Genomic DNA, 15,054 nt, shown 5'->3' with positions numbered 1-15,054 from the left:
TTGCAGTGAGCTGAGATCACACCACTGCACTCCAGCCTGGGTGACAGGATAAGACTCTGTCTCAAAAAAATTTAAAAAAAAGAAGTTTATTAGTCAATTATTATTATTATTATTATTATTATTATTATTATTATTATTATTTTTTGAGACGGAGTCTCACTGTGTCGCCCAGGCTGGAGTGCAGTGGCTGGATCTCAGCTCACTGCAAGCTCTGCCTCCCGGGTTTACGCCATTCTCCTGCCTCAGCCTCCTGAGTAGCTAGGACTACAGGCATCTGCCACCTCACCCGGCTAGTTTTTTGTATTTATTTAGTAGAGACGGGGTTTCACCGTGTTAGCCAGGATGGTCTTGATCTCCTGACTTCGTGATCCGCCCGTCTCGGCCTCCCAAAGTGCTGGGATTACAGGCTTGAGCCACCGCGCCCGGCCATTATTATTATTAAGACAGAATTTTGCTCTGTTGCCAAGGCTGGAGAGCAGTGGCATGATCTCGGCTCACTGCAACCTCCTCCTCCTAGGTTCAAGTGATTCTCCTACTTCAGCCTCCCAAGTAGCTGGAATTACAGGGGTGAAACACTGCACGCAGCCTACTATTATTTTTAATGTTTGGTGAAGGTTTTTATATATACGCTTTATCGATTTAAGAAAGGTTCCCTCTACTTCTGGTTTTCTAAGACTTTTTTCTTTTTTTTTAAACATGAATGGATGGTGAGGCCAGGCAAGCTGGCTCACACACTTTGGGAGGCCAAGGCAGGTGGATCACCTGAAGTCAGGAGATCAAGACCACCCTGGACCAACATGGTGAAACCCCATCTCTACTAAAAATACAAAATTAGCAGTGCGTGGTGGTGCGTGCCTATAATCCCAGCTGCATGGGAGGCTGAGTCAGGAGAATTGCTTGAACCTGGGAGGCAGATGTTGCACTGAGCTAAGATCGCGCCACTGCTCTCCAGCCTGAGTGACAGAGCAAAACACCATCTCAAAAAAAAAAAAAAGATAAATAAGTAAATAAAATAAAATAAATGGATGATAATTTTATCAATTACATTTTTCTATGGAAAAGACCATTCAATTTTTCTTCTTTAAAGTGTTGGTGTGCGTGAAATATATTGGTTGATTTTCTAATGTTAAACCGACTTTGAATTTCTAGTACAATTGCACCTTGGCTATAATATATCCTTGGCTATAATATATATATTATATTATATATTGCTGGATTCAGTGTGCTAATATTTTGTTTGGGATTTTTACAACTATTTGAGTAAAAGAGATTGGGCTATAATTTTCTTTTCTTTTTTTTTTGAGACAGAGTCTTGCTCTGTCACCCAGGCTGGAGTGCAGTGGCACAAATCTCGGCTCACTGCAAGCTCTGCCTCCCAGGTTCACGCCATTCTCCTGCCTCAGCCTCCCAAGTAACTGGGACTACAGGCACCCGCCACAATGCCCGGCTAATTTTTTGTATTTTTAGTAGAGACGGGGGAGATGGGGTTTCACCATGTTAGCCAGGATGGTCTCCATCTCCTGACCTTGTGATCCACCTGCCTCGGCCTCCCAAAGTGCTTGGATTACAGGCATGAGCCACCATGCCCGGCCCCTAATTTTCATTTCTTATACTGTCTTTTATAAGATTGTCAGGTGTGGTCGGGTACGCCTGTAATCCCAGCACTTTGGGAGGCTGAGGTGGGCAGACTGCTTGAGCCCAAGAGTTCAAGATCAGCCTGGCCAACATGGCGAAACCCCATCTCTACTAAAAACACAAAAATTAGCCAGGCATGGTGGAGCATGTCTGTAATCCCAGTTACTCAGGAGGCTGAGGCACAAGAATCGCTTGAACCTGGGTGACGGAGGTTGCAGTAAACTGAGATGGTGACATTGCACTCCAGCCCAGGCGACAAAGTGAGACTCTGTTTAAAAAAAAAAAAAAAAAAAGATTGTCAGGCAAAAGTTATGCTAGCCTCATAAAATGAGTTGGGGAGTAGAGTATCTTTATTGAAGTATAAATAATATACAATAAAATGTACATATTTAAAATGGACAGTTGGGGCGAGGCATGATGGCTCATGATTGTACTCCCAGCATTTTGGGAGGCTGAGGTGGGTGGATTACTTGAGGTCAGGAGTTCGAGACCAGCCTGGCCAATATGATGAAACCCTGTCTCTACTAAAAATACAAAAAATAAATAAATAAAGTAATATGTACAATTGGATAAGGTTTAACATATGTACCCGCCCATGGCACCATCCTCACAATCAAGATAATAACCTCCACAAGTTCAACCAGTACTTTCACAGGAATCATATTAAGAAAACATGGGCCAGGCGTGGTGGCTCACACCTGGAATCCCAGCACTTTGAGAGGCTGAGGCGGGTGGATCACCTGAGGTCAGATCTGGGTCAGAGAATAAACACATGCAACTACAGAGTGACTGCCACTGTCTTTTTTCTTCAGAACTCAGAAAACCATATGTAGCAGCTTTCAAGAAAATAAACTCTTCTCGCTGAAGAAATTCCCAACTCAAAAGCAAGGGACGCTAACACTGACCTGCAGACTGTTTTGTTTTTTGCTCATAGAAATGTAAGAATACGTTGGGTTGCTCCTGAATCTGCCCTGAGTAATTTCATCCTAGTATGAAATGCCAGTCACTGCTAGTAGGAAAACAGGGAATCATCTCTTGGAGCAACAAAGAACAGTGGGCAGTTGGCTCAGGGTACACCAGCACAGCAGCAGCTCGCTGACTCTTAGTCAACCCTAAGGACAGACTAAATAACTGCATTTAACTAAGTATCATCAGAATTACCTGGCTGCCAATAATCTGATTTGGCAATAAATGAATTACCTGATGTAAACCATGTTGTATATTTTAACTCTCAGTCAATACCTAAAAGCCATTTAGTTAGCTTTTATTTATTTACTTTTTCTTTTTTTGAGATGGAGTTTCGCTCTTGTCGCTCAGGCTGGAGTGCAGTGGCGCAATCTCGGCTCACAGCAACCTCCACCTCCTGGGTTCAAGCGATTCTACTGCCTCAGCCTCCCGAGAAGCTGGGATTACAGGCACCCACCACCATGGACAGCTACTTTTTGTGGGGAAAAGAAAGATCAGACTGTTACCGTGTCTATATAGAAAGAAGTAGACATAAGAGACTCCATTTTGTTCTGTATTTGAGATGCTGTTAATCTGTGACCCTACCTCCAACCTTGTCCTTGCAAGAGATATGTGCTGTGGTGACTGAAAGTTTAGCGGATTTTGGGCTGTGCAGGGTGTGCTTTGTTAAACAAGTGCCTGAAGCCAGTATGCTTGTGAAAAGTCATCACCGTTCTCTTAATCTCAAGTACCCAGGGACACGTACACTGCCAAAGGTGGCAGGGACCGCTGCCTAGGAAAGCTAGGTATTGTCCAAGGTTTCTCCCCATGTGATAGTCTGAAATATGGCCTCGTGGAATGGGAAAGACCCGATCGTCCCCCAGCCTGACACCCGTGAAGGGTCTGTGCTGAGGAGGATTAGTATAAGAGTAAAGAAGGCCTCTTGGCAGCTGAGATAGAGAAAAGCATCCATCTCCTGCCCGTCCCTGGGCAATGGAACATCTCGGTGTAAAACCCGATTTATGTTCTGTTTACTGAGAAAGGAGAAAACTGCCTTAGGACGAAAGGTGGGACTTGCTAGCACAATGCTGCTTTTTATGCACTAAAAAGGTTTATGGAGATGTTTGCATATGCATATCAAGGCACAGCACTTTTCCTTAAACTTATTCATGTCTAAAAAAAAATTAAAAAAAAAAAAAACTTATTCATGTCACAGAGATCTTTATTCATATGTCTTACTGCGCACCTTCTCCCTACGATGATCCTATTATCCTGCCACTTCCCTTTTTCTATTTTTTTTTTTTTTTTTTTTGAGATGGAGTCTCGCTCTGCCGCCCAGGCTGGAGTGCAGTGGCGCGATCTCGGCTCACTGTTTTTTTTTTTTTTTTTTTTTTGTATTTTTTAGTAGAGACGGGGTTTCACCATGTCAGCCAGGATGGTCTTGATCTCCTGACCTCGTGATCCGCCCGTCTCGGCCTCCCAAAGTGCTGGGATTACAGGCTTGAGCCACCGCGCCCGGCCCCCCTTTTCTAAGATGGTAAAGATAATGAGGGGGTCCTCTGTATGCTGAGCGCCGGTCCCCTGGGCCACTTTTTCTTTCTCTATACTTTGTCTCTGTGTCTCATTTCTTTTCTCAAGTCCCACCTAACGAGAAACAACCACAGGTGTGGAGGGGCAGGCCACCCCTTCACTTTTTGTATTTCTAGTAGAGACGGGTTTTTACCATGTTGGCCAGGCTGCTCTTGAATTCCTGACCTCAGGTGATCCGCCCACTTTGGCATCCCAAAGTGTTGGGATTACAGGGCGTGAGCCACCATGCCCAGCCTAGTTAGCTTTTAGATAGTGGAGACATCTGTCTATGAAAACACAATGAGCCATTTCAAGTTTTCCCAGGTCATCTCCTTTGCCTTATAACCAGGACAAGACTCTGCACATAGCAGGTATGAAATAAACGCTTACTAAAGGAAAGAACAGTGCCTGCCCACAATAATAAGCAGGCAGAGTCCAAGCACAAGTTCTCCAGGAGCTCCCCGACATACCTGTAACAGCTCATCACGGGAGATCTTTTCATCTTTATCCAAATCATACAGTCGAAAAGCAACTGTAAGGGAAAAACATAAAGTTAGTCAAAATTCTGTAGTGTGATGCCCCTTCTCAAGGCACTAAATATATAAGACACTAGACAGAAAACTGACAGCCAATTAATCAATTTTCCAAGAACAACTGCCATTACTTATAGGGCTTTTAAAAAGTTGTAACACTGAAGAATTGCGAATTGATGAGTTCTTAGGTTAAATGAAGTATGCTCCCTCTTCCAACAAATCAGAAAGCTTCATAAAAAGAAAGGCAAACGTCCTTTTTCTTAACCTAGAATGTTAAACAGCCTCCCAAAACACCCTTTACATGGTTCTGTAAGTTAGGGCACCTCACATAAACATCAATTCTACCAGGTACGACTCAGGGAGAACCAACAATAGGCACCATACAGGCACCATGAGAGCTGCCCACACAAAGTGCTGCTTTGAGAAAAGAACCTCCTGGGCAAAACAGTCTCAAATTTCAAGTCATTCTCTACCACTGGGGAGTCCTGCAGGTAAAGAAATTGAGTTTCAAACAAATATGATGGCTCAGATGGTCTCCTGGCCTTATCATGTTTCTTTCTCTTTAAGCCTTCTAGAAGCTAGGATATATGAGAACTTTGCTTGGGTCCATGAGATAGAAATCAGAAAAGCAAAGTCATTAGATTTCTGCCAGGTTGCTGAAGGGCTGCCAACAGAATAGGGTGTTATCTCTGGGTGATTTTATAGGTGTTGTGACAAATCGCCAGCCTGAGGACGTGAATATCTTGTCCCACAACTGAATTTAGTGTGGTTTTTAGGTTTTGAATCACTTCAAGAATGCCACTAAGATTGTGGGTCTTAAACAGAGTGCTGCAAACCCTAAAAGTCCCAAATCCACTGCTCTAGAGCTATTAAGATCCACGGATTTAGACTCTGTCCTTAGGAACTCACTATCTAGTAGAGGAGAACAACATACACGACTCTCTGGAATACATCCTACCTACATCCTAAGCACTACAACATATCCAAAATGTTGGGGGAACAAAGTGTACGGCAGATGTGGCTTTCTGGTGGAGCTGGGGAAACATCAAGGAGAGGTAACATTTGAACAAGGCCTTGAAAGACAAACAGAAATGTGCCAAGGGGTGGCCATTCCAGGCAGAGCTATTATTAGGCACAAAGGCATAAGAACATGGATCAATATCTACAGGTTTAAGTATCATTCCCCTCCAAAATAAAAGGGTGAGTCCACTGAAAGATAACATAAAAGTAATTTTTAAATCTAATTTAAGCCTTGTAAGGTATGTATCAGAATTCCAGAGAGAGGAAGTAGCTAGGAGAGACTTCTGATATATATATTTTTTTCTGTTCTGTTTAATTTGATTAATTTTATTTTTATTTATTTATTTTTTCAGACAGGGTCCTGCTCTGTCTCCCAGGCTGGGTGCAGCAGCACAATCATGACTCACTACAGCCTCAACCTCCCAGGCTCAAAGGAGCCTCTCACCTCAGCTTCCAGAGTAGTGGGAACCACAGACACCACGCCTGGCTAATTTTTAAAAATTTTTGCAGAGCTAGGGTCTCACTACGTTGCCCAGGCTGGTGAAAGGTACAAGGTCTTTGTCTAGATAAATCATTTTTTTTTGAGATGGAGTCTTGCTCTTTTGCCCAGTCTGGAGTGCAGTGGCATGATCTTGGTTCACTGCAACCCCCGCCTCCCAGGTTCAAGCAATTCTCCTGCCCCAGCCTCCTGAGGAGCTGGGATTACAGGCACGCGCCACCACACCCGGCTAATTTTTGCATTTTTAGTAGAGATGGTGTTTCACCATGTTGGCCAGGATCCCCTGGATCTCTTGACCTTGTGATCCACACGCCTCAGTCTCCCAAAGTCCTGGGATTACAGGTGTGAGCCACCACACCCGGACAGCTGGTCTTGAACACCTGGGCTCAAGCAATCCTCCTGCCTCAGTCTCCCAAAGTGCTAGGATTATAGCGGTGAGCCACTGTGCCGGGACCTTTAGCTCAAATTTCAACTCCTCAGAGAGGTTTTCATCGACCAACCTTTCTAAAGTAGTGACATCTCCCCTTGCCTTTCTCATCTCATGTATTCACTTCCTTCACAGACCTTGCCATAATAAATCTTGTTTATTCACCCGTCTTCTCTATAGTCTGTCTCTCTTATTAGATCATAAGTTCTAAGAAAGCAAGGGCCTTACCTGATTTATTCATCACTGTATCCTGGGCCTAAAATAGTACCTGGCATATAGTAGGTGCTCAAACATTTGCTTAATGAAAAACCAAAAGAATGATCTCAGTCAAACTTTTACCTTCCTTTTTATTTTTTTATTTTTTTTTTTTAAGAGATAGGGTCTCTGTCGCCCAGGCTGGAGTGCATTGGTGCAATCATGGCTCACTGCAGCCCCAAACTTCTGGGCTCAAGTGATCCTCCTGCCTCAGCCTACTGAGTAGCTAGGAATACAGGTGTGTGCCACCATGCCCGGCTCAATTTTTTTTTTTTTTTTTTTGGTAGATACTGGGTCTCATTCTGTTGCCCAGGCTATAAACCTTTACCTTTACTTCAATCAATGCTATTGCTTCTTTTTTTTTTTTTCTTTTTGGGAGATAGAGTCTTGCTCTGTCGCCCAGGCTGGAGTGCAGTGGCATGATCTCAGCTTACTGAAACCTCTGCCTTCTGGGTTCAAGCGATCTCCCTGTCTTAACCTCCTGAGTAGCTGGGACTACATACACATATGTGCCACCATGCCCGGCTAATTTTTGTATTTTTAGTAGAGACAGGGTTTCACCATGTTAGCCAGGCTGGTCTCAAACTCCTGACCTCAGGCAATCCCCCCACCTTGTCCTCCCAAAGTGTTGGGATTACAGGCATGAGCCACCATTCCCGGCTGCTTCTTTTTTTTTTTTTTAATTGTGGTAAAATATACATAAAACTTATCATTTAAACCTTTTCTACAGGTACAGTTCTGCGGCATTAAGTACTTTCACACTGTTGTGCAAGCATCACCACCATCCATCTCCCCATAACTTCTGCATCTTCACCAGCAGAAAATGTACCCTTTTAACAATAACTCCATTACCATCACCACCACCAGCCCCCAGCCCTGGGCAACCACTGTTCTACTTTGTGTCTCTACAAATTTGACCACTCTGGAAACCTCACATAAGAGGATTCATACAATATTTGTCCTTTATATCCACTTTATTTCACTCAGCAAAATGTCTTCAAGATTCATCCATGTTGTACATGTGCCAGAATTTCCTTTTTTTTTGAGATGGAGTCTTGCTCTGTCACCCAGGTTAGAGTGCAGTGGTATGATCTCAGCTCAGTGCAACCTCCGCCTCCTGGGTTCAAGCAATTCTCCTGCCTCAGCCTCCCAAGTAGCTAAGATTACAGACATCCACCACCGCGCCAGGCTCATTTTTGTATTTTTAGTAGAGATGGGATTTCACCATATTGGCCAGGCTGGTCTCGAACTCCTGATCTCATGATCCAACCGCCTCGGCCTCCCAAAGTGTTGGGATTACAGGCGTAAGCCACCGAGCCTGGCCTCAGAATTTTCTATTTTAATACAGACTAATATTCCATTGTATGTGTACCCAACATTTTATTTATCCATTGATCTGTCGATGGATACTAGGATTGCTTCTACCTTTTGGATTCTATGAATAATGCTGCTATTTCTTCCTGGCTACTCTCCCAAGCTCTACTCCACCTATACTCCTCAACACCCAAAAAAAAATTCTAATGTAGACTCTTTACTTTCCACATCATTATGTTTTATAAAAACTTAAACCATTTAAGAAGACAATTAGAATGTGAGAAGCAAAACCTGTAAACATCTAGAATTCTCTCTTACTTACCATGCCCTGGGCATTCTAAGATGAATTATACTTTTCACTTTTTTTTTTTTTAACACTATCCACCTGTACATAGGGCTGTATCTTTTACACAAAGCATTATTATTATTATTAAGATGGAAGTTTCGCTCTTACTGCCCAGTCTGGAGTGCAATAGCGTGATCTTGGCTCACTGTTGTAACATCTGCCTCCCAGGTTCAAGCAATTCTCCTGCCTCAGCCTCCCGAGTAGCTGGGATTACAGGCATGCACCACCATGCCTGGCTAATTTTGTATTTTTAGAAGAGACATGGTTTCACCAGGCTGGTCTTGAACTCCTGACCTCAGGTGATCCACCCACCTCAGCCTCCCAAAGTGCTGGGATTACAGGCATGAGCCACTGCACCTGGCCTACACAAAGCATTATTATAACCTCACCAGTTCAAAGAGGAAAGCAATAAGGTACCACTTCTAGGAGACAAACAGAAGAGCAGAGTGGCACTATATGTACTTGGGCCTGTGCCTACACAGGCATAGTTGAGCCTTGCTGATTGTGATTAAAATTCTCTCACTGTGGCATAAAAAAGAAATAGGACAAAGTGTGTTCTCAGAGTCCCTGAAGACAGTATTCTATGCAAAGGATAACCCATAATAAAATTTGGTTCCACTCCTCTATAAACCCACATTTCTTTTTTTTTTTTTTTTTTGAGATGGAGTCTTGCTCTGTTGCCCAGGCTGGACAGCGGTGGTGCAATCTCGGCTCACTGCAACCTCCACTCCCCAGGATCAAACCATTCTCCTGTCTCAGCCTCCCGAGTAACTGGGATTACAGGCGCCCACCACTACGCCCGGCAAATTTTTTGAATTCCTGATCTCAAGTGATCCACCTGCCTTGGCCTCCCAAAGTGCTGGGATTACAGGCATGAGCCATCACGCCTGGCCTGTAAACTCACATTTCTAAGTAACACATACCCTTTCTTTTTTTTTTTTTTTTTTGAGACAGAATCTTGCTCTGTCACCCAGGCAGGAGTGCAATGGCACGATCTCGGCTCACTACAGCCTCCGCCTCCTGGGTTCAAGCAATTCTCCCGCCTCAGCCTCCTGAGTAGCTGGGATTACAGGCACCCGTCATTATGCCTGGCTAATTTTTTTTTGTATTTTTGTAGAAATGGGGTTTCACTATGTTGGCCAGGCTTGTCTCGAACTCCTGACCTCAGGTGATCCGCCTGCCTCATCCTCCCAAAGTGCTGGGATTACAGGAGTGAGCCACCGCACCCAGCCCACATCCCCTTTCTCTAAGGTAAATGTGTCTCAGTAGCAAATGTGTTGCTAGACATATGACATTCAATTGCTCTCAGTCTACAATAAGAGGCACCATCCTACAGCTTATATAGCGCTGTGGGAACTTCAAAGAGAAGCAACACATTTAGACAGAAACTGAGGACTTCTTGGACTCTTCTAGTCTTTTCTTTGGCCTTAGAATAGCTTTGGTTTTACCAGTCTAATTACATGAATGTGATCCCTACACCTAGACTGCAACAGAATTCTAATTAATTTTTAGTTTCCTATACAAGTTAATCCTACAGCCAAGACTAAAGTATATAATGAAAAAAACAGGCTGGGTATGGAGGCTTATGCCTGTAATCCCAGCACTTCAGGGGGCCAAGGTGGGATGATTGCTCGTGTCCAAGATTTTGAGACCAGTTGGGACAACATAGTGAGATCCTATCCCTAAAAAAATTAGAGGCCGGGCGTGGTGGCTCACACCTGTAATCCCAGCACTTTGGGAGGCCGAGGCGGGCGGATCACGAGGTCAGGAGATCGAGACCATCCTGGCTAACACGGTGAAACCCTGTCTCTACTAAAAATACAAAAAAAAAATTAGCCAGGTGCGGTGGCGGGTGCCTATAGTCCCAGCTACTCGGGAGGCTGAGGCAAGAGAATGGCATGAACCCAGGAGGCAGAGCTTGCAGTGAGCCGAAATCGCGCCACTGCACTCCAGCCTGGGTGACAGAGTGAGACTCAGCCTCAAAAAAAAAAAAAAAAGAAAAGAAAAAATTAGAAAATAAAAAATTAGCTGGGTGTAGGGCAAATGCCTGTGGTCCCAGCAACTTGAGAGGCTGAGGCAAAAGGATCACTTGAGCCAGGAAAGTCAAGGCCATAGTGAACCGTGATCACGCCACTGCACTCAGCCTGGGTGACAGAGTGAGACCCTATCTCAAAAAATTAAGCAAAAACAAAATAAAACCAAGCATAACCTGCATAGCACTTTGTTATTATTCTATCTCATCCTGAAGTTTGCCATTTCTGGGGCATTCCAACCTTCTTCCTTAGCAGAACCCCAACCACAGCATCAGGAGGGGAATCTCAGTAGCCTAATCTCCTCAGCACTCGGCACTCTCCTGATCTAAACTGACTTATCAAAGTGAGGGGAAGGACTTACATTCCATGCTTGGGAGGAGTGTTGCTCAATTTCAGTCTCGATCTCTCTCTCTATATATATCTCTCTTCCTCTACTGCCAGATGTGAACAAGAAAAAAAAAAAAAGCCCTGTTAACAACTGAGAGCTGTCATGTGACCATAATACCTTAGGATAAAACAGACTATGAGGATGGCAGAGTAAAGAGAAAAATCCCTAGTGCTTGAAACAGAATCAACCCTCCTGCTGGCCTGACCTGACTTGTAAAGTGAGCTAATATATTTCCCTATTGTTTAAGCCAGCTGAGTCAGCTAAAGGCATCCTAAGACACCAAGTAACGCCCAAATCCACTACTGCTATTTGGAAGATTTTGTTTTGTTTTCCTTTCTTTGTTGAGACAGAGTTTCTGTCACCTGGCTTGAAGTGCAGTGGTGCCATCATGGTTCACTGCAGTCTCGACCTCTCAGGCTCAAGCAATTCTCCCACCTCAGCCTCTCAAGTACCTGGGACCACAGGTGCATGCCACCACACCTGGCTAATTTTTGGTATTTTTATTAGAGACAGTGTTTCACCATGTTGCCCAGGCTGGTCTCAACCTCCTGGGCTCAAGTGATCCACCTACCTTGGCCTCCCAAAGTGCTGGGATTACAGGCATGAGTCACTGCGCTCAGCCTTCAGTCAGTTTTAATACAACTGCAATTTCAACTTGTATTGAATAAAAAGAGAACTTTAATTTCAATTTCCTGGAGAAGTGTTGTAAGGAATTGGGCAATATTATACATGAACCAATAAGGGCAGAAGGGAAAGCAAACAAGTATTAAAGGAAAAGGGGCATGAGACATGGGTATAAAAATTAAATCTTGCACTATATCCAGCTGTTCCCCACTACTTAAGTCACATCTAGTGTCTATCAAATTCTAAGATGAGCTGAGGATTGCCATTATTCCTTAAAGGTGGGGCCTGGGTCTTGTTCACTATTGCCATGCCAGCACTTAACACAGTGCCTGGCACACCTACTCATTGAGTAGGTGCTCAATGAATTACAATGATACTAGGTAACACTTACTAAGTACCTAGTATATGCCAGGCACTATTTGAAGCACTTGACATTTATTAACTCGTTTAATCCTCACAACAATCCAATGTGGAACCCCTTAGAATCCCATTTTACAGATGAGAAAAGTGAAGCCCAAAGAGGTTAAGTACCTTGCCCAAAGTCACACGGCCAAAAAAGGGTACACTAGTATTTAATCTTGGCAGTTTAGCTCCAGAGTCTGAGGTCTTAACCAGTATGTTCTTATAAATGCTTGTTCAAATAATGAGTGAGTACGTACATGACTTTTAAGAAATGAAAAGCAAGTATTTTAAGCCAGAAGACTTTAGCTCCTTACAGTGCAGTTTGTTGCTTCGGCTGTTGAGAGGTTCGGGTCCATTCACATCTTTGCTCTTTTCATTATCCTCAATGGGGCGGAAATGAGCCAAAGTTCGCATGAATCCACGGAAGTTTACCTGGTCCTCTCTGATTGTGAGATATAACAAACAGAACACCATGTCAATCACGGTGATTATTTCTTACAAATTAAATATACTGGCAAAAGCTTTAGCTACGGTAGCCTGAAAGTTAATTTAATGAGGTTTCTTTCCATGTGCACGGTACTTCGGGGCTCACAGTACCATATCATTTAAGCCTCACCCCAACCTTGTAAGGCAGGTGCTATTACTCCCACTACTACTCCCGCTTGATAAATGATTTAACCAGACTTAGGTAACAGGACTTACCAGGGTTAGAGTTATCTATTGAATTTACTTGCATCTCTTTTCCAAAAAACGAATGTAGAGTAGTGCCAGCACCATACAAGAGAGCCAAAACTTGAACTCTTTGCTTTGAACTTTGTTAAGTCATTTCAACCCAGTGACTCCTCAGCCACCTCCCACATCCCTTGGTAATGCATACCAAGGGATATTTTAAAATTAAGGCACATTATGGAAAGGCTGCTTTTAAAATAAAGTTTATTTAATTTTTAATTTTTTTCTTATTTATTTATTTATTTATTTATTTTGAGACAAAGTTTCGCTCTGTCGCCCAGGTTGGACTGCAGTGGCACTATCTCAGCTCACCTCTGCCTTCCGGATTCAAGCAATTCTCCTGCCTTAGCCTCCTGAGTAGCGGGGACTACAGGCGCATGCCAACACGCCTGGCCAAATTTTTTTTTTTTTTTTTTTGAGAAGGGGTTTCGCTCTTGTTGCCCAGGTTGGAATGCAATGGCACGATCTCAGCTCACTGCAACTTCCGCCTCCCTGGTACAAGCAATTCTCCTACCTCAGCCTTGCGAGTAGCTGGGATTACAGGCATGCGTCACCACGCTTGGCTAATTTTGTATTTTTAGTAGAGACATGGTTTCTCCATGTTGGTCAGGCTAGTCTTGAACTCCCGACCTCAGGTGATCCGCCCACCTCGGCCTCTCAAAGTGCTGGGATTACAGGTGTGCGCCAGGCCTAATTTTTTGTATTTTTAGTAGAGATGGGGTTTCACCATGTTAGCCAGGATAGTCTCGATCTCCTGATCTCGTGATCTCCTCGTGATTTCGGCCTCCCAAAGTACTAGGATTACAGGCGTGAGCCACCATGCCTGGCCAAGTTTATTTAATTATAAAAGCAAACATATCTTTGAAAATGTGGAAAAGAGAGAAGTAGATAGAAAAACACTGATCCAAGTTCTACCAATTACAACCATAGTTAATATAAATATATGTTCTGGCTGGGCACAGTGGCTCACGTCTGTAATCCTAACACTTTGGGAGGCTGAGGCGGGCAGATCACTTGAGGGCAGGAGTTGAGACCAGCCTGGCCAACATGGTAAAACCCTGTCTCTACTAAAAATACAAAAAAATTAGCTGGGTGTGGTAGTGGGTTCCTGTAATCCCAGCTACTTGGGAGGCTGAGGCAGGAGAATCACTTGAAACTGGGAGGCGGAGGCTGCGGTGAGCCAAGATTGCACCACTGCACTCCAGCCTGGGTGACAGAGCAAGACTATGTCAAAAAAATAGAAAGAAAAGGAAAGGAAAGGGAAAGAAAAAGGAAGGAGAAGGAAAAGGAAAAGAAAAGGAAGGGAGGGAGGGAGGGCAGGAAGGAAGGAAGGAAGGAAGGAAGGAAGGAAGGAAGGAAGGAAGGAAGGAAGGAAGGAATCAGTCAGTCAGCCAGGTGCCGTGGCTCACGCTTATACTCCCAGTTATTTGGGAGGCTGAGGTGGGAGAATCACTTGAACACAGGAGGCAGAGGTTGCGTGAGCCAAGACTGTGCCACTGTACTCCAGCCTGGGTGATGGTGCAAGACTTCCCCCATATATATATGAATGCATTTTCTTCTAGTAACTTTTCTATGCTTTTTAGATAACGGTATTATGTAATTTAGTATCCTGCCTTCTTTTAACTTTTAAGCATTTCTCCAATCAATATAAATACTTTGAAACATTTAAAACATATGCATAATTCTGTGGACACATCGTGATTTTAATTTTCCCTCATAATTGGATAATTTTTCTCTAAATAATCTTTTAGGCCGAGCACAGTGGCTCACGTCTATAATCCTAGCACTCTGAGAGGCCACGGAGGGTGGATCACCTCAGGTCGGGAGTTCAAGACCAGCCTGGCCAACGTGGTGAAACCCCGTCTCTACTAAAAATACAAAAATTAGCTGGGGTCTATAATCCCAACTACTCAAGAGCCTGAGGCACAAGAATTGCTTGAACCCCAGATATAGAGGTTGCAATGAGCCGAGATCATACCACTGTACTCTAGCGTGGGTGACAGAGGGAGACTCTGTCTCAAAAAAGGATGATTTTGCTGGGCACGGTGGCTCACGCCTGTAATTCCAGTACTTTGGGAGGCCGAGACGGGCGGATCACAAGGTCAGGAGACCATCCTGACTAACACAGTGAAACCCCGCCTCTACTAAAAATACAAAAAATTAGCTGGGCGTGGTGGCGGGCACCTGTAATCCCAGCTACTCGGGAGGCTGAGGCAGGAGAATGGCGTGAACCCAGGAGGTGGAGCTTGCAGTGAGCCCAGATCACGCCACTGCACTCCAGCCTGGGCGACAGGGTGAGACTCCATCTCAATTAAAAAAAAAAAAAAAAAAAAAA

At 44.0% G+C, this 15,054-nt stretch overlaps 1 protein-coding gene across 1 annotated transcript in view; it reads right to left on the bottom strand.

Annotated features, from left to right (window-relative positions):
- The window catches only part of CHP1 (calcineurin like EF-hand protein 1), a 51,756-nt gene that overhangs the window by 7,843 nt on the left and 28,859 nt on the right, over window positions 1-15,054 (bottom strand). The window contains exons 4-5 of the mRNA XM_023198377.2: window positions 12,305-12,432; window positions 4,620-4,681 (exon numbers count right to left, since the gene is read on the bottom strand). Of these exons, the coding sequence (XP_023054145.1) occupies window positions 4,620-4,681; window positions 12,305-12,432 (190 nt within the window). The remainder of the gene's footprint in view (window positions 1-4,619; window positions 4,682-12,304; window positions 12,433-15,054) is intronic.

The sequence above is a fragment of the Piliocolobus tephrosceles genome, chromosome 6 (genome assembly GCF_002776525.5).
Source record: "Piliocolobus tephrosceles isolate RC106 chromosome 6, ASM277652v3, whole genome shotgun sequence".
NCBI lineage: Eukaryota > Metazoa > Chordata > Mammalia > Primates > Cercopithecidae > Piliocolobus > Piliocolobus tephrosceles.
This window is presented reverse-complemented; position numbering and strand designations above follow the sequence as displayed.